This window comes from Mauremys mutica, chromosome 1 (genome assembly GCF_020497125.1).
Source record: "Mauremys mutica isolate MM-2020 ecotype Southern chromosome 1, ASM2049712v1, whole genome shotgun sequence".
Lineage (NCBI taxonomy): Eukaryota > Metazoa > Chordata > Testudines > Geoemydidae > Mauremys > Mauremys mutica.
This window is the reverse complement of record NC_059072.1, coordinates 169995860-170021245: the sequence shown is the minus strand read 5'-3', so window position 1 is coordinate 170021245 and position 25386 is coordinate 169995860. Positions and strand designations below refer to the sequence as shown.

The window sequence follows — 25386 nt, the reverse complement described above, 5'->3', positions numbered from 1 at the left end:
TCAAACCAGATTTTGCAGTGTTTTTATTTCCCTTACACTTGTTGAGGCCTGGTCCCAGAGCTCAAAAAACTACTTGAATCCTGCTGATTATCTTATCAGTCTCTCTCTCTCTCTCCCCCCCCCCCCCCCCCGGAAGTTAACATTCTTCATAGAGTTTTAAAGTGACCATGTGCAGGGGACAGCCTTCCACATTTATGGCCCTATGCCACTTACATCCATCCTGTCAGCCACAGTCCCATAACAGTTTCATGTCGGAGCAGAGACTGACAAACTCCTAACCCTCCCTCCCCTGCTCTCCTCTTGGAAAGCTGAGCTTCAGCTCACCAGCTTGACTTCCCATGGCTGTGAATGTGGGCCACTAGAGGCTTTGGCTCATTATAGCTGTGATGGGAGCCCACCACCATGAACTGACTGCAGACAGTAGGTAATTGAGCTCGGGAAGCATCCAGGGTTTTACAGAAGCGGTGGGGTCTTGGGCAGAGATGAGGAGGAAACTGCCTGGGAACCCACACGGGGTGATTCACCTATTGCTCCAAAACCTAAGATTAGCCTGAATTTTTTAAAACAGTCTACAGTCATAGCAGACAGAAAAAAGGCAATGTGACTCCTTAGCTGGACTTGTTTTAGGAAGAATGAGAGAGGGCTTTTCATGTCATCTGTGCACTGAAAATCAGCTGGCAGACAGAAAAATCTAAAATTAAAAAAATTGGGATTTAATTCCTCAGTTAGGGTAATATGCCAATGTTATACGTGGCTTTTTTTAAGGTTTAGACTTTAACTCCAATTCTAGATTTCCATTAATCTTTTTCCCTATCAGATTATAATTTACTTTGGTTTCCCATATTCACTCTGGCAGCCCTGCAAGTCAGAAAACTTTCCTCTGTGGGTGCTGACGCATATTGGGCAATGCTTAGAGTGTGTTTTTTATTTAAAAATTAACAGGGTTCAAAAAGCCTTTCAGAAAAGTGGTATGTTAGGTTAAACCTGGTTCTGATGTTACACTATTAAATATGTTCCAGGCATGGAACCGCTGACTTTTTCATGACAAGATATTACTAGCAATATTATGTACAAATGAGTTCCTAGTACTGGTAAATTCCCAAGAAATTAAATAAACTGAAACAAGCCTAGCCTCCAACACTGGAAAGTGTACCTTATCAAACGTGCAAAAGTCATGATTTCCAGTCGCTCCTAGCTCTGGATTTGTGCAGAATTACAATAATATATAAGGTCCCCCACATGAGTTACAAAATGCTGACGTGTTAAAAAATGGCACCAGCACCATGTTGCCTTTACCAGCACCTACAACTGACTTAAAAATTTGAGCTATCTTAATTTCAAGACAATAGTTTCCCATTTCTGTGTCAAAGGCATCACAAACAGAATGGTAACAAGGAGCCCACCTGTACACCCTTGAAAAACATCGGAATTATTATTAATTCAGTATACAGGTAAGGGTTTTCAGTGAATGAGGAGAGGTCTTTACTCCTTTTCAGGAAGACTAGGTCAGATAATTTGTCTCCCCCGTCACCTGTTTGGGCTTGTTTAAGCCAGTAATGGGTAAGGTATAAATGTATGGCGGTATTTAGTACATCTTCATAAAATTAACGGTAATTCTCAGACCTAAACTGTACAATTGTAGATGTCTTCAAAGCTGTCAGTCCTAGTACATTTCATTAGCACTAATTAATAACTATTTTAAAGAAGTGTTTACCATAAGGGGCTTAGTTTACAAATGTACAATGCACCATGACAATGAGCCTTCTCTTGTGCTTTTGCTGCATGGACAAACATTTTTCCTGAGAATTGTGCCAGTTTTTGTGTACACCTTCTGCATTCAAATTTTCTGCATGCCAGAGTGAGACTGTATGAAAACATTCACAAGATACTCATCTCTTTTCAACCATCTTTTTTATGTTTTGTTCAGTTGCTAATAGTTCAATGCAACTAAAGTGCTTCCTTGTTTTTGTTTCCTAGTGCAACTGTACACATTGTACCTAAAAGAGAATGCAAAGAATTCTCCTTGGCTCTAAGTTTCTATTTACTTGAAACCTCAGACAACTATTCTGCCTCTCCTGTGCAAGTTTGCTTCACACAGTCTTCCAAGAAACTCTTTCCTTGATTATTTGTGACCTGAAAGTCAACACAAATACTTTACCACCGTTTACCACACTTTGTGATATATAAAATTAGTCAATTGGCATCACATGGGAACAACAACAAAAATGCCCATATAAGTCTCATTGAAGAAGCAAGAATTTTCCACTGGTATTAGCCAAGTGCAGGAAAATCATAGATGACAAGGATGGAGAAACACTCTGGGGTCTTCTCGTCCACCCTCCCCAATAAATATGGGGAACAATTAAATGCCCCTGGGTTTAGAGAGAGCTGAAACAATACAAGCCACCTCCCAAGGCACTAGACTTCATGAGAAGGCCTGAGAAAGAAGTAACTTGGGCAGAACAAGAGGGGTTCCCCTGGGACTGATTACAAAAATCAGGGGATTGAGTGACAGAGCTGCCAGTGTGTCTGTGTGTGTCAGAAGCAGATTGGACCAGAAAGTGAATGAAGCAGTGAATGTGGCCCTGGGAGGAAGTTAAGAAAGAGACCTTCTTTTGGGCACAGTCCTGGCAGGGTTATATTGATGACAGTGTTTGAATTGCAAGCTATTAGTGTAAAAATTGATGGGTAGGGGGCAGGGCTGAGCAGTCTACCATTTTGCTGCAGGCTGTGGACAGTGGTACCCGTCAGGAAAAGAAAGGGCTATCCAGACTTTGTCCTCATGCCAGCAGGGGCACTTTTCCTCTCTTGGCCACCATCTTCCAGCACCAATTCCTCCTCCTCCAGCCAACAAAAACCCAAACAATCGCGTCTTGCTTCAGAGACCACATTCTGTAATGATACTGAGTTTTTATCTGGTAACAGTCAGTGTACCTCTTCATTATCTCTAGCAAATGTGCCATTAGGTCCCATATTATCTTTACCACACTGTTTTCCCCCACTTCATCCTGCCCCTGTAATCGTGTACCATCACTGCCCTAGACAGAAAAACCTGGGAAGTTTACATTGGCAATTTTTCAGTGTTTGTTTTTCCACAGGCTCCTGCACAGAGCATATGGCACAAGTCTAGCCTTCAGGAATTTAGGCCTTGTCACAACCAGCCTCACAGTTATGCCTCTTTCTGAACTCACAGCTTTGTATTTTTCAGTTCCCTCACTCTGTCTGGCATGTGGTGCACCACACTCCAATCCAATTTAAATGTGTATAGCCAGTTTATGCCCATCAGTGCGGGGGGCGGGGAGACACATTCCTTCACTCACTATTAACTCTAATGGTGAGCAGATATCTATGTAATTCAAGTGACAGGGAGGCTGCCTAATACTCCTATCTGCCCCTAATTGTAAAGCTATCAAAGCACATTAGTTTCTCTTGCTCTTAACCAAGGAATTTTTTTTTTTTGTTAACCACCCTCCCACCCCCAGAGATCACAGACATGGCCACTCCTGTATCTACTTCCATTGTCAATATCATGTCATTTACCTTTATGTTAACAAAATACAGGGGATGATATGTCTGTCCATTTCCCACCACATACAGGTCTGTGAAATGGTATAGCTCATGCATCCTTTCATCCGAGCCTGACAGGCACCGAACTAGGATGGTGGCTCCTAGTTGTAGATGCTGGTGGCTTCCTTTTGATGGATCCTTCGCTGTACTCTGGGGCACTGTGGCAAGCCTGTTGACATGTCCTTTCTTAAAGAGCTTCTTGCTCTGCAGCTTATTAAGGAAACGCTGCTCCTGCAGGTGTGGTGTCCCTAAACAGCAGAAATAGGGTTCCCTCTGTTCTGTTTGGATCCTGTGAGAGGTTTGAACCAGTGGTGGTGTTTCTTTCATCCACTGCAGAGGCCTTTTTTTCCAGCCTGGCATGATGAGGCCAATTTATTTTCAAATTTTGGTGCACTTTTTTGTGTGGATTCAAATAGAGCAGTCTTCATCTAGTGGCAGTTCCTTGTGACACACAACATCCAACAACCTCTCTTAATTCAGATTGATCTGAGAGCTCCTTCCGAAAATTACCAAAACAAAGAGTAGTGGACAGTTTTTTCAGGGTTGCCAAAAATCCAGAGATACTTTCCCCTTCTATCTGGTTTCTGAGGTGAAACTTATATCCTTCTGTTAAAAAAATTGAGGATAGGCTCAAAATGCTTCTTTAGAATCTTTTTTACGTCCTTATATTCCAGTTCATCAGGCTCTTGAGGAAAACTTTTAAGCACCACAAAAGTGGTTTTACACACCAACGTTAGGAAACAGCCATCTGTATCTTCCGTAGCATGCACATAAAAATACTGCTCAAGTCTCTGAATATATGTTGCGAAATCTTCTCCTACTTCATTATATTGTAAACTGTCCACATGCAGCCATTTAATCTTTGCTCTTTCTTTATTTTTCTAAATTACCATCAGTCTTCTCCCCTATGGTACAGGATACACACACAGAAATTAGATAAAAACATGAATAATCTTTCTGGAAGGTTGCAACATAACACTGCTCTATTTCACAGAATTCAAAATAATACACAAGAACCCAAAACAGAGAGGGAAAAAAGCAGGCTGCTCCCTAAGGTTGGGAGGCACAAATCACCCCTTCTTGCTTTAAATTGGCTCTTTTCAAACTGACTCCCATCACATGCTTTGTAACAGACCTTTCCTAGCCTGCAAGCAGGCTCCTGAAGTGATTGCTTACAATTCTAATGCAGTCCTCAATACACCACAGTTATTGTCATAGAGGAAATGCGGGGTGATTGTATTAGACAAAGTTTACAAAGGAATTAAGGTAGTAAGAAGCTATGTTTCCCTGATAGACCAGCAGAATTCCACATTAAAAAGGGAATTTGGTCTAGGTGAGAGTTAGAGATTGAAGCCCTCTAAACACATGGAAAGGAATAAAGCAGTACAAACAGTGAGGCCCGGGGTCTACACCTAAATCTTAAGTCGACCTAGTTACGTCGCTCAGCACTGTGAAAAATTTTGCATCCTGTGACGCAGTTAGGTCGCCTTAACCCCCTCTGTAGATGCAGCTAGGATGATGGAAGAATTCTTCCAGCAACATAGCTACCACCTCTCAGGGAGATGGATTACCTGCAATGACAGAGAACCACCTTCCATCTATGTAGGAATGTCTACACTACAGCTGCACGCTGTAGCTATACCACTGTAGCTGCTGTAGTACAGACATACTCTGAGAATGGGCAGGGGGTGGCCTATAACCTCAGATGGCTTGGTATCTGCAGCAAACCAAACCCAATCCCTGTGGATTCCTAAAAGCTTTGCATTAGGATGAGCAGTCAGCAAATGTGAAAAATCAGGACAGGGGTGAGGGGGTAATAGGAGCCTATATAAGAAAAAGACCCAAAAATCAGGACTGTCCCTATAAAATTGGGACATCTGGTCACCCTACTTTGCATCTGTGGGTCAGGAAATTGAAAGAGTTTGGGGAAAGAGAAGCTCTGTAGAGGTGCATTTCAGCAATTGATTTTTCATTTCAATAACAGATTGGACATATATACAGGGCCGTCCTTAGCCATAGGCAAAATAGGCAGCTGCCTAGGGCACCACTAGGTCTGGGGGCACCGCTCTGCCGGGAGCCCGGACAGATGGGAAGCAGTGGAGAATGTAAGAGCAGGGCTGCTGGGTCCTAGAGAGAGCAGAATGCAGCACAGTCTGAGAGAGGGGATTGGCTGCTGGGAAGTCTCTGGGAAGGGGTAGGGGAAGGAACTCACCTGTGAGTGTGACTCCTTCCTCCAGTATGAGGGCTGGGTTGGGTGAGGTGCTGGTGCGGAGATGAGGCTGGCTGCAGACCTGCTGAGGAATGACAGTGAAAGTAACTCCCTTCCTCACAGGCAGCCAGGATCGGAATGGTCGCACACAGTGATGAGCTGCCAAAATCTTAACAACCGGTTCCCTATAAAAAGTTCTGATTTAAGGTGGGGGGAGGGGCTGGGGGAGAGATCCTCTTGGGGCTGGGGGCCCCTGCAGGGCCTGGGTCAATTGCCCCACTTGCCCCCTCCCCTCCCCTCTGGCCAGCCCTGGAGCTTGCAGCAGCCCCCCCACACACACACCTTGACGGGCCATTCAAAAAGTGGCAGCAGGACGACTCAGCTGAGCTGCCCAGCTGGTGCCGGCGGCTGGCCACGCTACAGCTGGGGGGAAGCGGGGGAAGGGCCAGGGGAGCCTCAGCCTCCCCAGCTGGGAATCCTGGGAGCAACAGGATGGTCTGGCCCACGGACCGGAGTTCTTTGCCCACCCCCTGGCCCTTTAACAACCGGTTCTCCACGGAGGTCTAATTTTAGCAACTGGTTCTTGAGAACCTGTGGGAACCGGCTCCAGCTCACCACTGGTCGCACAGGGCTGGGCTGGGAATAGCCAGATAGCATGTGCGAAAAATCAGGACGGGGTTGGGGTAGGGTGAGCAGATGTCCCACTTTTATAGGGACAGTCCCAATTTTGGGGTCTTTTTCTTATATAGGCTCCTATTGCCCCCCAACTCCGTCCTGATTTTTCACATTTGCTGTCTGGTCACTCTAGGTGGGGGTAATTGGTGCCTATAATAAGACAAAGTGCCAAATATCAGGACTGGCTGTATAAAATGAGGACATCTGGACCTGGTCACCCTAGCTGGGGAGCGCGTCTCTCCCCCGGGCTGGCAGTGATCCATCTCATCCGGGAGGAGCTGCACAGGGCAGGATGAGCTGCTGTGGCTCCATGGGTGCCCCGTCCCTGAGATCAGATGCTGTGCTAACTTCACCATGGTCTGTTGGGCTGGCGGTGGTGCCCATTGGCATGTGATTGGACCTGAGGGTTTGCTGCTGCTGCTGTTGCCACTCTGCACCCCAAGAGGTGGATTTTGGGGTCTTGCAATTTTCCACCTATCTCCTTCTCTACTGCAGCTGTTGAACCAGCAGGCTGGGGGGGGGGTGAGCCAAGCATGAAAGCAGTACTGTGTTGCCATTTTGATTGTCATTGAGCAAATTTGTTTGCCAAAAATGCTTGCTAACAATCCTGAATTCAATTTCAATTTTTTTTAAATCAATATCTTAGCCAAAAACAGAAAATAAAGTTGTTGACAATTATTTGTGACAAGTTTGGTATGGGGAAGGGAGTGGGCCAGTTTTCATCAGAGAAACAAAAAATGTTGACTGACTTTCCTATAGCCCTGTTACTGCTAAATAGAGCCCTCCAACAACTGTAATATGCTCATCTCCTTACTAGTGTATAGAGCAGGGGTCAGCAATCTACGGCACATGTGCCAAAGGTGGCCCGCGAGCTGATTTTTGATGGCATGCAGCAGCGGGCTGAGCGGCTCTGCCCGCCACTGCTCTGGGGTTCCGGCTGCTGCCCCATTGCCACCTGGGGTCCTGGCTACCAGCCCCATTCAGCCTGGGAACCTCAGGCTGGCAGTGGGCTGAGCAGTCCGGCAGCTGAGACCCCCGACTGAGCCACTCAACCCGCTGTCGTCTTGGGGTTCAATACACTCAGCTGGCAGGCGGGCTGAGCAGGACTAAATTCAACAAAATAGGAAAACAAGAGCAACTAATGACAAAGTGCAAGAACCTAGAGCAGTGGTCCCCAACCTTTCTCGTCTTGCTGGCGCCAGACGAAGGACTGTGGTGGCGGATGAACATCCGCCGAAATGCTGCCGAAATTCGGCGGCAAGCAGTGTCATCCAGAGGCAGCGGTGCCGAAATGCCGCCAAATTTCGGCGGCATTTCGGCAGATGCTCGTCCTCCGGCCAGTACGCAGGTGCACTGAGAGGCCCCTGTGGGCACCATGGTGCCCGCGGGCACCACGTTGGGGACCCCTGACCTAGAGAGCCTCCTGAAGCACGGTGATCATTTTGATTTAAATGGACTTGAACTGTACGAAGAATTGAGTTGTTGCCACATGCAAAATCGATGATGGACATTGTACAGTTTATTTATACCAGCAAACTTGTTGACATATATCCTAATGTGCACATTGCCACTCGTATTCTACTGACAATTCCTGTAACAGTAGCATCAGGAGAACGGCGTTTCTCAAAACTAAAGCTCATTAAAAACGATCTCCGCTCTACAATGAGTCAGGAACACTTGACTGGTCTTGCTATTCTTGCAATTGAACAAGCCATCACTTTGTCTTTGTCATACGATCACATTATTACTGATTTTGCAGCCAGAAAGATTGCTTTTAATTAAAAACTAATCCTTGTTTCAATACCCCTTCATATAAATTTCCAATAAAATGTTGACAAATTAAAAAAATTATATTATTTGCATCATTCTGTCAAATCAGAATTTTTTCTATAGTGCTACTTTTTAGTGCTAGTTCATCAGCATTACAGTGTGCTTAATTAAGTTAAAGTGGTTTTAGTAACATGCATGTGGCAAGTTTTCCAATACTGTAAGCTTATGTTTGTGTTGCTAAGAGCAAGACAGGCACAGGGGCACCAGTTTAATAATCCCGCCTAGGGCACCATAAATCCTAAGGACGGCCCTGCATATATAGATTATTTTTTGCCAGGTTTAAGGCCAGATATGCTTTCATGCAGCTTCTCTTTCAATGTAGAGATTATTTGGGGATTGTTTTTTAGATCTGCTTGGTGCAGTGTGCTCTTGAAAAGAAAAACACCTTAGATATATGCGGAGCAAAAGGGACCTACCCTGGATCACTCAGCCGTCAACACAACAACATCTAAAACAGAGCAATGCAAACACTGCTTGCAATCTGTAGGGGTATTGGGGCTGCCTATTAACCACAAGGAGTAGCAGAAACAGGGGAATGTTAATTACAACCTATGATTTTATATTTTCAGTCTTTCGCCAGCTTAACTAAACCAAATCAAATATACTTGTCAAGCATCCAAATTCTGACCTTAGTAGTAGTAGTAGTTATGTTTTACATACATCTTGGTCTAAGGGATTTTACAAAAACAGCTATTAAAGCAATACATACCTTCACAGCACACCATACAATAAAGGCAATGATGGGGATCAGCAGCATTATAGCTATCCAATGGTAATGTGAGGATTTTTCTAAAAATATATAGGTCATATTAATTTCAAACAAACAGAAGATGTTAACATTTCTCAAGTGTCTCAGAAGGTTTAAAGCTTATATACTCCATCTAAGGGTATGTCTACACTACGGGATTATTCTGATTTTACAGAAAACGTTTTTTGGAAACAGATTGTATAAAGTCGAGTGCACGCGGCCACACTAAGAACATTCATTCGGTGGTGTGCGTCCATGTACCGAGGCTAGCATCGATTTCCGGAGCGTTGCACTGTGGGTAGCTATCCCATAGCTATCCCATAGTTCCCGCAGTCTCCCCCGCCCATTGGAATTCTGGATTGAGATCCCAATGCATGATAGGGCAAAAACAGTGTCGCGGGTGATTCTGGGTAAATGTCATCAGTCAATCCTCCCTCCATGAAAGCAACAGCAGATAATCATTTTGCGCCCTTTTCCCTGGATTGCCCGGGCAGACGCCATAGCATGGCAACCATGGAGCCCGTTCAGCCTTTTTTCACTGTCACCATATGTCTACTGGATGTTGCTAACAGACGCGGTACTGCAGCGCTACATAGCGGCATCCCCTTGCCTTTTGCAAGTTAGCAAAGACGGTTACCAGCCCTACTGTACCGTCTGCTGCTGTCATGGGTGCTCCTGGCCGGCCTCGGTGAGGTCGGTTGGGGACGTATGGACAAAAATGGGAACGACTCCCCAGGTCATTCTCTTCTTTAAGTTTTGTCTAATGGAGAGTCAGTCCTGCCTAGAATATCAGGCAAGCCTACTAAAGAACCAAAGAGGCAAACGGCCGCTCCGGGTCAGAGCCCCAGATATCCCGCAGAAATGATGAGCTGCATGCCATTCTAGGGGGAGCCCCTGCAACAACGCCACCCATTGCTTCCCTCCTCCTCGGCTACCGTGGCAGTTATCCCCCCATTTGTGTGATGAAGTAATAAAGGAGGCATGACTAAGAAACAACACTGACTTTATTGCCTCTGCAAGCAATAAAGGGGGGAGGGAAGGGCAGCCTCCAGCTGCTATGGAGGCAGGAATGAATCTCCATTAGACAAAGCTTAAAGAAGGGAATGACCAGGAGTCATTCCCATTTTTGCCCAGGCGCCCCTGGCCAACCTCACCGAGGCCAGCCAGGAGCACTCAAGGGTGACGATGACGACTATCAGTCCTACTGTACTGTCTGCTGTCCGCAAGGCAAGGGGAGGGAAGGAGATGCTGCTGTGTAGAGCTGCAGCACTGCGTCTGCCAGCAGCATCCAGTAGACATACGGTGACATTGAAAAAAGGCGAGAGAGGATTTTTTTTTCCCCTTTGCTTTCACGGAGGGCGGGGGTGGGGCAAGGACATATACCCTGAACCACCCACGACAATGTTTTTGACTCTTCAGCCTTTGGGAGCTCAGCCAAGAATTCAAATGGTTTTCAGAGAGTGCGGGAACTGTGGGATAGCTACAGTCATCAGTTGCCCCTCCCCTCTGTGAGCATCCATTTCATTCTTTGGCTTTGTGGTACGCTTGTCTCAGCTCCTTAAGTTTCAGCACTATGTTGAGTCCCTGTTGTGGCCTCTGTCCATCATGGCCTTGCAGATTTTTTCAAATTTTTTGGCATTTCATCTATTGGAATGGAGTTCTGATAGAACAGATTAATCTCCCCATACAGCGATCAGATTCAGTATCTCCCGTACAGTCCATGCTGGAGCTCTTTTTTGATTCTGGGACTGCATGGTCACCTGTGCTGATCGGCGCTCCACGCTGGGCAAACAGGAAATGAAATTCAAAAGTTCGTGGGGCTTTTCCTGTCTACCTGGCCAGTGCATCCGAGTTCAGATTGCTGTCCAGAGCGGTCACAATGGTGCACTGTGGGATAGCTCCCGGAGGCCAATACCGTCGAATTGTGGCCACACTAACCCTAATTCAAAATGGCAATACCGATTTCAGCGCTACTCCCCTCATCGGGGAGGAGTACAGATATCAATATTATTTATTTATTTATTGAAATAAAGGCCTTTGTTGTGTGGCTGGGTGCAGGGTTAATTCGGTTTAATGCTGCTAAAGTCGAGATAAACTCGTAGTGTAGACCAGGCCTTGGTGAAATACACAGCAGTGCAAGCTTGACTTAATACTCGCAACAGTCCACAATCGGCAACTTCTAACTGAGCTGGGAACTAATCTGTTCTTTCAATTCACATGACTGTAACCTTAACACTGAACTGAACTTTGTTTTTTAATAAAAACTTTAAGGTCCTGCAATCTTAAGAGAATATAAGTTTTCAAATGATAAGTACATTTGAAACCCAAATCTCTGAAAACACGCTCCTTTGCTTACTGCCACAGTCTAAAGGGAGAGCTGTGTGCGAGGCCTTATGGGAAAAGGGGGGGGCAGGCTTGGTGACTGCCACAACAGTCTAATTAAAAACAAGATCAACGGGCCTCATCTTCGGACATAGTGCTCACTACCACGAGTAGCCCCACTGCTTTGCAATGGGACCATTCAACAGTAAATGTTATACCTGGTAGTACAGCTGGCTGGGAATAGGGAAATCTCTTCCCATGACACATTTTGCATTTCTGTAAGAAGAATTTAGTCTTGGATCAGGATGAAACCTCAGATCATGACTGACTGATTTTTGCAGGAAGGGTTTTAAAGAAAAGAAATTGTTTCAGGAGACACCAAAACAGAATTGTTGGCTTCTCAGCTGCCTGCCTGAAAGGAGAAGGAGATGTTCGTTGGGCCATTAGTTATATTCATGAACGCGTTATGGCCTTTTAAGGAACTTGGAGACATCTGCATCCTCCAACTGTAGCCTCTCACCTCCTCCCTTCAGGGTGAGATTGCTTCCTTACAGTCATCTCCTGCTTACCCTACTCTTTGTATATTTTTGGAGTACACATGCTTCTGGCCTAATGATGGATTGTTGTAAAAACTGCTAGTTAAAGCAGGGGCTTTCCAAACTGACCAAGGATCAAGCTTGCCCAAGACTGAACCACGTTGTGAGGGTCCAAGACATGCAACAATGCCCTGAGTTGCTTGGAAAACCAATAAGGAGATGCCATAGGGTGGAGTAAGCTAGAACTGCAATTTTGAAGGTTAAGGGTGGAAGAATGGGTGTTCTTGGACCACCACAACACCAACAAAGGCTGACATCCCTGCTTTCCAAAGCTGGTCCTACAGAAACAGGAGACAGACAACCACAGGCTACACAAGCCTGAGCAGCCAAGTTATCCAGAAGACCATTCTGGTGAGAGGTACTAACCAGAGACCACATCACCTGGTCCCACGAGCCGCATTCTTGACTCTGAAAACCACGCAAGCAAATAGCTAATCTTTGTTTTTCCTCAAGCAACATTTTTCCCTGTTTTGTTATTGTGACAGAGGAACCACAGAGTCAAATTTCAGCAAGTAGCATTATGATCTGGCACCTGTGGTTGCAGTGCCACTCAGTTGGGGCACTCCCTGCCCATTTTGCCCCCTTTTTCTGGGTGGCCCTGATGCCAGGTGGTCAAAGAGGACTGCAAACCCCCACTGCTCTATAAAATGGAAGTAAGAGCTGCTATGTTATCCAAGTAGGGTAATCAGATCAGGGAGAAGCCAACAATAAGTCACTAAGCTCATAGGAATGTTGGGAGGAGGCTAAATATTACTTTGAGTGCCAAGAGGCAAACAAGTTTGATTCTCAATCTTAGGGCTTGTCAGCACTGCAACTTTCTCACTTAGGGGTGTGAAAAAACACCCCCCTGAATGCTGCAAGTTTCAGCACTGTAAAGTGCCAGTGTAGACAGCTATTCCCCTTGTGGAGATGGGTTTTTTCTAATAGCACTGGGAGAGCTTTAACATTGCTAGTGAAAACGTGCCTTGAGACATTCCCAGTGTAGTTGCCAGGAGCAAGATCCTGCAATTGGGGTTTAGAGCAAAACAGACAACTGCCTCCTTTAATCTTGCAGTTACCACTTGTAAGAACTGACCCTGTGCAGCTGGCTCTGTCCACCTGGTTTGAGCGTTAGCCTGCTAAATCCAGGGTTGTGAGTTCAATCCTTGCGGGGGCCACTTAGGGATCTGGTGCAAAAATCAGTACTTGGTCCTGCTAGAGAAGGCAGGGGGCTGGATTAGATGACCTTTCAAGGTCCCTTCCAGTTCTAGGAGATAGGATATCTCCATTAAGTTGGTGAGTCAATTCAATAAATTCCTTGATTTATTGACTCAGTTCCACCTGCGATTGTGATTTGATAATTGGTCTCTCTCATTCCCAGTTAGGTTAGTAAAAGTTTATAGCAGTTAGCCTTAGCTGGAAGTTTTTCATTTTAAGTTTGTTTGTTTATTAATTTGTAATAAAACCCATCCCAAGTATACAGAGAGAGAGCTTATTTCAAAATTTGCAACTGCGGGAGAAATCTATATTGCTCTCCAGTGAATTTTCTTTATCAGCTAGCACTGTAGAGAATTTTTTTTCCATCAGTGCGGTTTGTGAGTTTACCATATGTCTGAAGGCAGTTGGTGCTAAGATGTCTCCATAAACAGACAGCATCCTGCAAGTTGCTGAGTGCTCTCAGTTCCCACTGACTTCAGCGGGAACAGATGACACTCAGCACCTCACAAGGTTGTGTCCAAAATCAGCTATAGATATAAGAAAAATCTCCAAATCTCTCAAGTAAATAAATCTCAATATTCAGAAAAGTCTAAACTTGGTTTTTTTTTCTCATCCAGATCAATATTTCTCTCATAAAATACCACAACAGTCTTCTACCACTGTAGGAATATAGGTCCACACTAGATTTAGGTGAACTATGATTTTAAAATGAGTTGGGATATTAGCATGAACAATTGGCCCAAAGCATGGAATCAAAGAGAATGAAACCATAATAAAGAAGAGTAATTGTGTTACACTTGTAGCAACCCTTCAAAATACCAGTGTTATCTTATTTAAGGTTTGGCCTAAAATAATAGAAATAAAATATAATTAATTGGGTACCAGGTGCAGTAAAGAATTGGCTATATAGGAAACTCCATCTGCCCTTAGCTAAGATCTGACAATTGATAATGACATCACTTGTTTGTTAAAGGATATAAAAGAGTAAACTCTTAAAGGGTTCATTGTTAATACCTGTCTGACCAAGTTGGAGCCAAGCAATACGGGTCTAAATGCCTGTGGGGTTAGCCAATTTGTAACTATCTTGATCAAATGCCTATAAATGTTTTGTTACTGTTTGGATGGAGTAAACAGCTTTGTAGGCATGTTTAGAGCAATTGTATAAATGCCATTAGGTCTTTAAGTCTAATAAAGGAAGTTATGGTTAAATTAACTTCAGCTTGTGTCTCTCAGAGGACTTGAGGTCATTTTTCCTGACATTTTGCAGATTTGAATTGACTTTTTTCTCCCCAACCTGCAGTGTAGAAATTGCGGCAACTTACCCTCAACGTGCAAAATTCTTACAGTGAGTTGTGTATAGTGTGGTGTTGAAATATTGCACATGTATTCTCCACTGTCTGCCAGAGTAAGATCCCTTAAGATTACTGAGTAGTTCTGTTCATTGATTTTCTCCCAAGAGAATCGAGTTTTAAACTGTTCAGGGGTTTGTGATGGGTTGTCGGAGGATGCCAGAACCAAGGTAGATGCATTTCTGATTATTGTCCAAGTAACTATGACGTCTTTAGTATATGGAGACCCTTCAGCCATAAATTCACATGGAATTGAAACGGTATCTCCTTCCTTTTTAAAAAACGGTTCTAAAACATACAATTTAAAAAGCAACAATTAGTGGGAAAACAATGGTTTGAACAAGCTACTGTGAAGATGCTCAGACTTTTTGTGCACTATTTTTGAAGCAATCTTTTGATACAATTGTACTAATACTTCACTATCAGCTTCACAAGACATCCAACTGCAGAAACCACTTCTTGAAAGAGTCATTTCAGACACTGTAGTTCAGCCTTGGTAGTTGGTTTAAGAAACAAACAAAAAGGGGTGACGGTGTGGAGAGGTGGCAACTGCTTCATATTAAATGAGTTTTTGTTTTTGCCACTGCAAAGAGGGTTTTTTCTTAGATGTGAACATTTCCCTATTGAGTCACCTCTACTAACTCTGTGACCTTGTGTTAGCTTTGCTTTCTGACTCTTATGCAAACAAAAGGCACCACATAGTTTATTTTTACTATCTAAGCTGCATGAAGGCCAAAAAATAAAGAGTATAAAAGGTGCAAAATTAGACTCCGTTTATTTTTGGTTAAAGATCTAATGTTTTTAGAACACAGGTTCTAAATAAAGTTAATTATTAATGTACTAGTTTAAAATATGAAATTAAATTTAGATTTTTTTAAACCTTTAAGGGAGGAAAATATCTGGACCCCACAATTGTTTGGTGCCTAACATTTCATCTTAGTTAATTGCCTAAAATAAAATATAGTACTACCACACAGCTCCTAAAGTAAACAACAGTGGTGGAACAGAGTCCTCAACTATAAGGATTAGGAGAGGGGAAAAATATTAACGTTCAGAGAGTGTTACTGTTTCTTTTTCTTTTATTTAAGGGGTGTGGGGGGGAAGGCTTCCTAAAGGATACTTACAGATTAGAAGTGGTCAAAGGAAGATGTTAAGTAGGACAGAAATTCTCATATACTCACACAAATTCACAGTGCCTTGAGATGAAATATTGCAACCAGTGCTAGGTGTAGAGTTTATGACTGAGAATAGTGACTCACCTCAATAGGTACAAATGAATGGAGATGGATGGTTGGCATCTTGTATTGGGGACAGGGAGCCATAACATTTCTACACTACATTAGCATGCTTGGTATGTGGGATGAGGTCTACATGATGAGCAAGGGGCATGATTCCCAGCGTGTGTACACACATTTACACTAGCATGCTAAAAATAGTAGCGCAACCATGATAGCATGGGCTGCAGTGACACAGGCTACAAACCCACCTGATCCCTGAGTACGTACTTGGGGCAGCTGGCCCATGTCTTCACTGCCCGTGTTACTGCAGCTACACTACTATTTTTAGTTCACTGGCTCCAATGAGAGTTAGTACAAGTATGTTTTCACAAGCTGGGACTTGCACCTCCAGCTCATAGTGTAGATGTAGCTGACATGAGGGGATATAGAGAGTGACTCTGAGGGCCAATGGGGGGGAAAAACTGCACCCCACATTGCCTCTTGCCCGGCTAGCAGAAGGCTACATGATCTCAAGAGGTTCAGGTAAGCAGCCAGAAATCTGGATGCTTATCAAGACCAATCCCCTAGCCCTTTTGAATTTCACTTGCTGTTAGTAAGGACAAGTTCTAGCCAGTGTGAGGCATTTATAACACTCAGCACCATGTGACTTTTAAGATGTGGGATTCCATTAATGAGCTACATTAATATGCTACAGTACACACATTCAGAACAAAATTCTGCTCTGCGGAGTGCATAGTGGATTGAGAACTATGAGTTCTGTGCATGTGCCGTAAGGAGCGCAGAGTACTGGAGTCAAGGTCAATCACGCAGATCTGACAGGAAACTTTGCTCTTTCATTGCTGTTGCCTCAATTAAGAAATATTTCTTAAGAGATAAGAGCCTCAGGAAAGCAATGGTTATTTGCTGAAATGGATTTCTAGGGAATGCAAAAAAAAAACCTGATGCAGCAGGAGTAAATGGACCATAGGGGAGAGCTAAATTTCAGTGGCCCCGTTTTTCCTTATGGAGTAACACCATCTATTTTCTGTCCCGGTGTATTTTGTTATTTGAATCTGAACAATCTGTTTGGCTGCTGCTCCACTCCCCCTCCCTGGGTTTGAGTAGAGGTGAGGAGATGTGATCTGGGGAAGGGAGGAGCGAGGGCAGAAAGAAGACAGGGAAGACAAATGGTAGTAAATAGACTCAAGTAAGCAATAGGGAATGGAATGAGCTAGGGACAGATTGGTAACTAGAACAATAGATGAGGAACAGTTTCCCTCCCCCCCACACAGAAATCTCCCTGCTGCTACTTGTGCAGAGCAGGCAGGATGAAAGGAGAATGCTTTAGGTCAGCCACAGGTAATGTCTGGCTGGGTCACCTGGACAATGGGAGAGATAGCGATTGCGGATGGATTGGGACAATTTAAAAAAAAATGACAAAAGGATGTTGTCTGTCTAGGCATGACATATGAACAATATTTATATTGTAAGCTCTTCACAGCAGGGAGCATCTCTTACTAAGTGATCTTTACAGTCATATGTGCAATGGATCCCAAATCCAGACTGACGCTATTGAATGCTACTGTAATATAAAATTAATAGGTGCACTAAACAAAGTTAGCTGCCCCAGTATATTAAATGGGCACAAGCCGAGCCACAGCCATCTAGAGTTGGTTATAGGCAAGTCTTATTATTGGGTGGTACTGTGTGATAGGTTTGCAATGACACTCCAAACCACATTATGGTTGTGTTGAAAAACTCCAGCCACAAACCTATTGAGGAAACCTTTGTGAGTTTGAAATAGTTCAAAATTAATTGATGTGCAACTTGGGAGGTGCAAAACCCACATGGTCAAAACCTAAGCATGAAGCTGCCACACACAAAATAAATGCATTTCACAGTTCTGAAATTTGGGGGTGAATGTTGAGGGGTTTTCACTCATCGCAGCCTAGCTGGTTTTATAATCAGCTGAGGTCTACAGAAGGTTATGTAACCTTAACTATTGTCTTTCTATCAATCCAGCACAATGTAGATGCATGGACTCATTATGGCTCAACTGTCCTGGGCTTTACATATGTTTAAGGGATGGAGAATAGTTCAATCCTACCTTCCATTTTCCATTCAGCAATCCAATTTTCGTTGTGAAACTGAACGTGACACTGGTAAGAAGAAACTTTGTTTGTAATGTTCTGCTCACTTCTAACTGAATAGAGACGGCGGTCCTGGGTTACTTCTATTTTTGTATTTTGCATAGATGTACTGTTATATACCCATGATATGTTTGGCTCAGGATAAATACGAAAGGCAAGACATTTCAACCATCTCTCTGTGTTTCGTTTTTCATATTCCATTGCATAAGAGGGGGAAACTGTAAAGACAAAAAAAAAAGTCTTGTACTTTCAACATTCAGCTTAACTTGGTGTGATTGGTTTTCTGGAATAATATAGGAAAGAATCTGTAGAACACAGAAGCCAAATCCAATTATTTGTGTTTATTTCAGATTACAGTGTTGCATTTGCCCCATTATCAATCATCAGTTTCCAAACTTCTGTCAGAATCCACTCTCCCCACTTACCATTTAAGTTCACCCGCTACCCAATTGCATCCCGCAGGCCTGCAGTGATTTTAACCTCAAATGGCTGCACTGTAGCTTTTCATACTCTGCTAGAACTAGGTTATTTCTTTTATAGCTAGGGTGACCAGATGTCCCGATTTTATAGGGACATCCCAATTTTTGGGTCTTTTTCTTATATAGGCTCCTATTACTCCCCAACCCCATCCCAGTTTTTCACACTTGCTGTCTGGTCACCCTATTTACTGCTGAAATGCAACCGTGAAGTATAGAGCTGCCTTTTAGTGCTGAGAGACAGAAAAGATATTGGTGCTACTGCTGGGCTGAGGTATTTCAATTTCAGGTGAGAGGGAAGAGAATAAGATCTGCTACCTGTGCAGTTCAGGTATGTTAAATATCCTCCTGACCTGTTATGTTAAGCCTGACTTCCACTTCTGTTTTATCTTGATTTGTCCCCACATAGCAGCTGTAGGAGCCCGCATCACTCAGGCTCAGGTTACTCAGTTTCAAGGAGGCATTTCCAGTGGGAATTTGCTCATGAAAAAGGGATGTTCTCCCCTTGTACTCAGAGTCTTGACGTTCTAGCTGATCCTTCTCGTAGTAGTAGCTGTGCACATTTTTGTTCCCTTTCTTCCAGTAAATTACTTCACCTTTTGCAGGTGCAAAAGAGCAAGGAAGGATAAAATCTTCGGATAATTGCCCGGTTACCTCTTCAAGACCTTGAAAACACAATGCACATACTATAAGTGCATGAACATTTCTGAATGGGTTACCAAAAATAAATTAGGTAAATCCATGTACTTCTCCCCCCACCTCCACCCTCAAATAAGATTACAACTGCAGTCCAGCTGAACTGATCATCTGGCCCTAACAGGTGCACATCTCCCACCATTTGTCTGTTTGTTTAAATGTATGCCCATCGTTATAATTTCAGGTCACCCTCATACCTCCCTGAAGCAGAGAGAGCGGGATGACAGTCACATAATTCTTATTCCAGTACACCAGTATTCTAATGCATGACACTCGTGTCAGACATACTCAACTCTGCATCACTGACATTCTAGACGGCAGCCTTCCAGTGCCCAGATAATTGGGATTTATATACAGTAACTCTTCACTTAACATCGTCCCAGTTAATGTTGTTTCGTTGTTATGTCGCTGATCTATTACGGAACATGCTCGTTTAAAGTTCTGCAATGCTCCCTTATAATGTCATTTGGAAGCCGCCTGCTTTGTCCACTGTTTGCAGGAAGATCAGCCCATTGGAGCTAGCTAATGGGGGCTTGGAACCAGGGGCTTGGAACCCCATCAACTCCCCTAAGTTCCCTGTGAGGCAGCGCCCAGCAGGCTATCAATTGCTGGCAGTTCAGCTGTCCCTCCCTCCACTGCCCTGTGCTGCTCCTGAGAGCCTCCTGCTTGCTGTTTCGGGGGGAAGGGGAGAAGAGAGGTGCTATTGTCAGGGTGTCCCCCTCCCCACACTCCTGTACCCCATCTCCACAGAGCGGGGGTGGGGGGACATGACATAAGGCTCAGGATGGAGGGAGCTTGCTGGCAGCAGCTGCTTTCTCAACTTGCTGATCTATTTAAAAAGGCAATGTACTTAGAGTGGGGTCAGAGTACTTAAAGGGGCAATGCATCTCTCTCTCTCTCACTCTCTCACACACACACACACACACACACAGAGTTTTTATGTGTGTGTGTGTCTCTCTCTCTCACACACACACACACACACGGTTTGTGTCTCCATCTCTCTCACTCTCACTCTCACTCTCTCACACACACACACACACAAGCACTCCTCTGCACTTTGGAAAGTGGAGGGAGTGGTGCACTTGAGTGGGATAGCATGGGTTCACCATCATTTTCAATTTCCACAGGGAATGTTTGCAACCACTGCCATGTGTCTATTGTGTCTCCTCCCTCCATTTGTGCTGCCTTGTAGAGTGTGAGGCTACATTAACAATGTGTTAACCCTTGAGGGCTCAGCCGAGTGCTAGTTCATCATTTTGCAGCAAACCATTCCCTAGGAAATATCCCACCCTCTGAGGGCTTGTCTACATTACCCATTGGATCAACAGTGAAGACATCGCGGTAAGTAGATCTAAGTATGTCGACTTATTCACGTAGCTGAAGTTGCGTAACTTAGATCGATTCTCCCTCTCCCCCCCCCCCAGTGTAGACGAGGCCTGACTCCACCACCTCAACCAAACTTCACAATCATCATTGCTGTGTACAGTATTGAATTGTTTGTTTAAAACTTAGAGAGTATGTGTGTGTGTGTGTATCTTTTGTCTGGCAAAAAAAAATTCCCTGGAACCTAATTCTCCCTATATATATTAATTCTTATGGGGAAATTGGATTCACTTAATATCGTTTTGCTTAAAGTAGCATTTTTCAGGAACATAACTACAACTTTACAGCTCAGTACACTGTGCCAACATTAGCTAATTAACCATAGCCCTTTATATTGTTCTAACATTTATAAGTTAAACATAGCATTACTAGAGGTTCTTTTATCTCAGATGGTAGGGAGCCTGTCGATTTGGATCTAAAGTTCCTGGGTGCTCTCTCTACTGTTACCCTGAAGACCTGGGGAGCAACATCGGGTAGAATAGCTGATAATTGATACTTGTCAGTATAATCAGAGAATTGTTACAAATTGGTGTCTGATTGATATATTTGGAATTGGGACCAACGCTGACTTTAACTAGGGTGACTGTGTGTTAACCACGGCTATTGAATGGAACCTCACGCCTGCGCAAGGGTATATCATCATCATCATGTTGTATTCCGAGGGCTGCAGCCTACAGAGGAGAACAGACCTGCTACAGATAATGAAGATTCTCAAGTGGGAGGGGCTGATGCTTTAGAACAGAAAGTTCCAGCATACTAAAACCTACCTACTCAAGAACCCTGTTGTTCTTAGACTGCTGCTTTCATGTGCTTCAAGCTGCCTTTATATATCAAAGGAGAAAAGAACACAGGCAAGTTTGTGGTTCCTTTGCTGCAATGCAATCCATTTATGAGGACATCCTTGTTTTGCTTTGAGTGCCTTATATCAACTGAGTACCTTAAGCTGATTCTTTACCATGATTTTTATCTTGACAATGTCCCTTTTAAGTAATTCACCTCTTGAAAAAAAAACTTTAATTTCTTTATCATTTCCATGAAGACACAGCTAAAACTCACCTGAAACTACAGCATTCAAATGAAACAGAAAGATGAGTATTTTCTGCACCTTCATGTCTTCTTTGATTTACAGTAGTTTCATTTCTAACTGATAACATAGAGGAGAAAAAAAACAGTTTAAGGCCTGTAAAATGCTTATCCTATTGTACTGTAATAATCAACAATTATTATAATGTTATTTATAGAGCTCTAGATGTGAAAGGGCCTTTCTAGACATAGTGCAGGTATGTTATCAAGAGTTTAAAGTCCCGATTCTGCAACATTTTAAGTGGGTGAACTCTTGCAACATTGTGGAGCCCCAGTGACTTTAACAGGGCTCCAGGCTAATGCAGGGATGCGCACCTACCAGCTATATGATCATGGACCTAAATGAGAAATATACAAACAACTCCACTGCTAATCCCAAGTATTCAAAAATCAAGAGTCAGGCCCTCAAAATCATAAAGGGCTTAAAAATCACAATTTAAAAGGGAAAAAATGTCTTCTGGTTTCTGGGCCTTCAGCGTTCATATTGTCAAGATTTTCTCTGCAACTTTGAGGGCTAGAAACTTGATTTAACAAAAAGGAAAAGTGATAATATCACATAAAAGAAAATTACCAGTCTTTAATCTGTTGTGAGGAACCATTAAAGACAAATAAAAACTGATTTTAAACAAATGTGATAAGACTAATTATTGTATGCAGCAAAGTTATGCAATTAACAAGTTGTCTTTGTAGTTCAGAGAATAGTGAGATTTAAACTAACAGCTCAATTCTGCCCCTATTTATCATCATCATCATGTTACCATGATGCTTCTAGTGTTTAGGGCAGTGACAGAGCTCCTCCACTACTGTTTGTTTCTGGCAAGTCTTTCAATGGTTCCCCAGCTGTGCCCCAGGTTTTTCAGCTCAGTTTCCACAGCTCTTCACCATGTTGTTTTTGGGTGGCCTCATTTTTGCTTGCCTTCAGGTGTCCATCTTATTGCTACTCTGGTGATGGAATCAGTTTCCATCCGAAGCACATGGCCAATTCATCTCCAATGCCTCCTGGCAATGATGGTGCTCAAATCCTCTTGGCTGCACTGTGTCAATAGATCTTGGTTTGAGATTGTTCTGGGCCAAAAGGTGCAGAGGATTTTTCTGAGGCAGGCTGTATGGAATGAAGACAGTTTGGACATGTCATACATTGTCATTCCCCAGCATTCTGTACTGTAAAGTAACGTTGAAAGTACGCAGCTCTGATAAATCCTGAGTTTGGTTTTGTATTTTTTTTTATTATTTCCAGACTGTATTTAAGCTCCTGAAGGTGTTCCTGACTTTATTGATTTTGTTCCAGATGTCCTGGCTTGTTCCACCATCCTGGCTAATGGTGCTGCCCAAGTTTGTGAATGTTTCTACACTGGTGAGCACATAATCCTCTATCAAGGATGGTGAGGCAATATTAAAGGTCATATTTTCGGACTTATTGTGATTGATTTTCAGTCCAATTTGCTGGCTGAATGCATTGAGTCAAGTTGTTTTTCCTTTTATATGGTGTTGGGTGTGTGACAGGAGAGCAACATCATCTGTGAAGTCCAGGTCTTCTAGGGATGAGAAAGGTGTTCATTTAATGCCTCTTGGCATGTCTTCTCTTGCACACTGCATTACCTAGTCAATGGCAGTGTTAAAGAGGATTGCAGACACGACACACCCCTGATGTACTCCTGTTTTGTCTTCAAAACTGAGCTCATGGTGATCAACACTGCATATAAAGTTGAAATAGAAGCTTTTGATGATGTTGATTATACGGAGAGGGATTCCATGTGCTTGCAGAATGCACCATAGGCTGGTCCTGTGAATGCTATCAAAAGCCTTCTCAAAGTCTATGAAGTTTATGTAGAGCTACTGTTGCCATTCTAAACATTGTTCTGTTATGTTTCATAGAGTTAAGATCTGGTCTGCGCATCGATGCCCTTTCTGAAAACCTGCTTGCTCTTTTCTGAGAATGCTATCAACATATCTGATATACACTAGACTATGATATTACACAAGACTTTGCTTGGCACAGATAAAAGTGTGATACCACGCCAGTTATTACAATCACTGAGAGCTCCTTTCTTTGGTAACTTCACTATAATCCCATTGGTCTACTCACCTGGCACTTTTCCCCCTTCTCAGACTGATGTAAATAGAGGGGCCAGGATATATGCTGGTAAATTTGGGATTTACGTTGAACAATTCTGCATTCAAGTTATCCTTGCCAGGAGCGTTCCCATTTATTAAGGATTTGATGGCTTGAATAAACTCTTCCTTAGTCGGGGTGTCTGTGACATCAACACAGCCCCTAGTTAAGCAGGACTTCATTTGTGTCATGGCTGAGCCCCAGCACTTCTAGGCTTGGGCAGTTCACAGCCCTGGCACCTCTGCCTTGCTGCATCAATTATGAAAATAAAAACATTGCTTGAGTCCCAGCACCTCTTTCATTACAGATTAAGCACTGTATTTAAGTTTAAGAGTCCAATACTGTCAACATTTTTAAAACAGTTGGTTCTGTAGCCACATACAACGTGATGCACTATCTGACTGCTGTTTTTATAGAAGCTGCTGGAATGGAAGTGTTTTCCTACTCCCCTTTCCTATATGGCTGGGGGCAGGTGTTTCCTGTCATCAGAAAGACCCAGATGGGCTAGCAGAATAACAGCGTGTCCCTACCTGGAAGTCTCCTCTGAAGACACATGAAGCAGCCATCCAACAGCTCCTGAAAACACATATAAAATGATAAGACAGCAAAGGTTAAGTTAGAAGTTTGGCTGGGGCCTCGAGAAGCAGCAAGAGGGAAGGCAGGGGAGCTTCCCTTAGAAATTAAAGTTATAGAGTTGAAACTTCAAGCAAACAGTCAGATGTTAGCCTGTTGCCAATGTATGCGAACAGATCCCGTAAGGTCCAGTTTGTAGAATCTGCACAACTGGCCCTTGGAGAGTTCTAGCCAATTTTAATCTCATTTGCTTCCATGTTATAATTTACAGTGCTGCGGCATGTTTCATCCAGAAAGTTTGCAAGTCAACTTCAATTATATAGAGGATAACTGGAATAAATTTATGGCCACGTGTTTGCCGAAATCAAGGTTGCCAATTAAACTGCCCATACAGATCTGGAGGTGCAAGGAAGATATAGAAGCTAGAGCCTCCTGTTTTAGAAACACAGACCTCTATCATTTGAGCCAAAGGAAAATCATCCTCCACTAGTCACTACTATTATGGCTGTTACCCCTTTGCTAGCCTATACTTGGAGCCTTGCTGGGTTGTTTTTCTTAGGAGGAGAAATCGATGAAAAAAGTCAGGTATTTCTTCAGAGCAATCCTGTTTATTCACATACAATGTACACAAAGTCCTGTTTCCCTGAACACAGTAAGACCTAATAGCAGATAGTTTTCACTAAGAAATCCAAGTCTACTCTTCTAGCCCAAAAGAAGGCCTGTCTCTTGGCTACCTCCCCGGAAGCCCATATCACACTTGTTTCTCCTGCTTTCAGCCTCTCATACACAGGGGCGGCTCCAGGCCCCAGCACGCCAAGCGCGTGCTTGGGGCGGCAAGCCGCGGGGGGCGCTCTGCCGGTCGCCGGGAGGGCGGCAGGCAGGCTGCCTTCGGCAGCCTGCCTGCGGAGGGTCCGCTGGTCCCACGGCTTTGGTGGAGCCGCAGGACAAGGGGACCCTCCGCATGCACGCCTACGGAAGGTCCACCGGAGCCGCTGGACCGGCGACCGGCAGAGCGCCCCCCGCGGCATTGCATGCCGCTGTGCTTGGGGCGGCGAAATGTGTAGAGCCGCCCCTGCTCATACTCACAGCTGCAACCAATCAATCACCAAATCACTGTGTTTCACAATCAGTCCCAAGGAAACCCCACAGTCCACACAGTTTAGCTTCTGTTCAGTGTGGCCCATTGCCTCAGGCAGTGGCTG

At 43.8% G+C, this 25386-nt stretch overlaps 1 protein-coding gene across 2 annotated transcripts; it reads right to left on the bottom strand.

Annotated features, from left to right (window-relative positions):
• Window positions 1–287: 287 nt before the first annotated feature.
• Window positions 288–22427, bottom strand: HHLA2 (HERV-H LTR-associating 2). 2 transcript variants are annotated; one of them, XM_045001860.1, is made up of 8 exons: window positions 22381–22427; window positions 21472–21559; window positions 18690–19001; window positions 17818–18078; window positions 14467–14781; window positions 8991–9070; window positions 5780–5861; window positions 288–4472 (listed from the first exon to the last, which is right to left on the bottom strand). In XM_045001860.1, the coding sequence occupies exons 2-8, from the start codon at window positions 21524–21526 to the stop codon at window positions 4441–4443; spliced, it is 1137 nt and encodes a 378-aa protein (XP_044857795.1). In that variant the 5' UTR covers window positions 21527–21559; window positions 22381–22427; the 3' UTR covers window positions 288–4440. The 2 variants fall into 2 exon arrangements, with proteins under 2 accessions (XP_044857795.1, XP_044857796.1); XM_045001861.1 differs by having other exon boundaries at window positions 5780–5858.
• Window positions 22428–25386: the final 2959 nt, after the last annotated feature.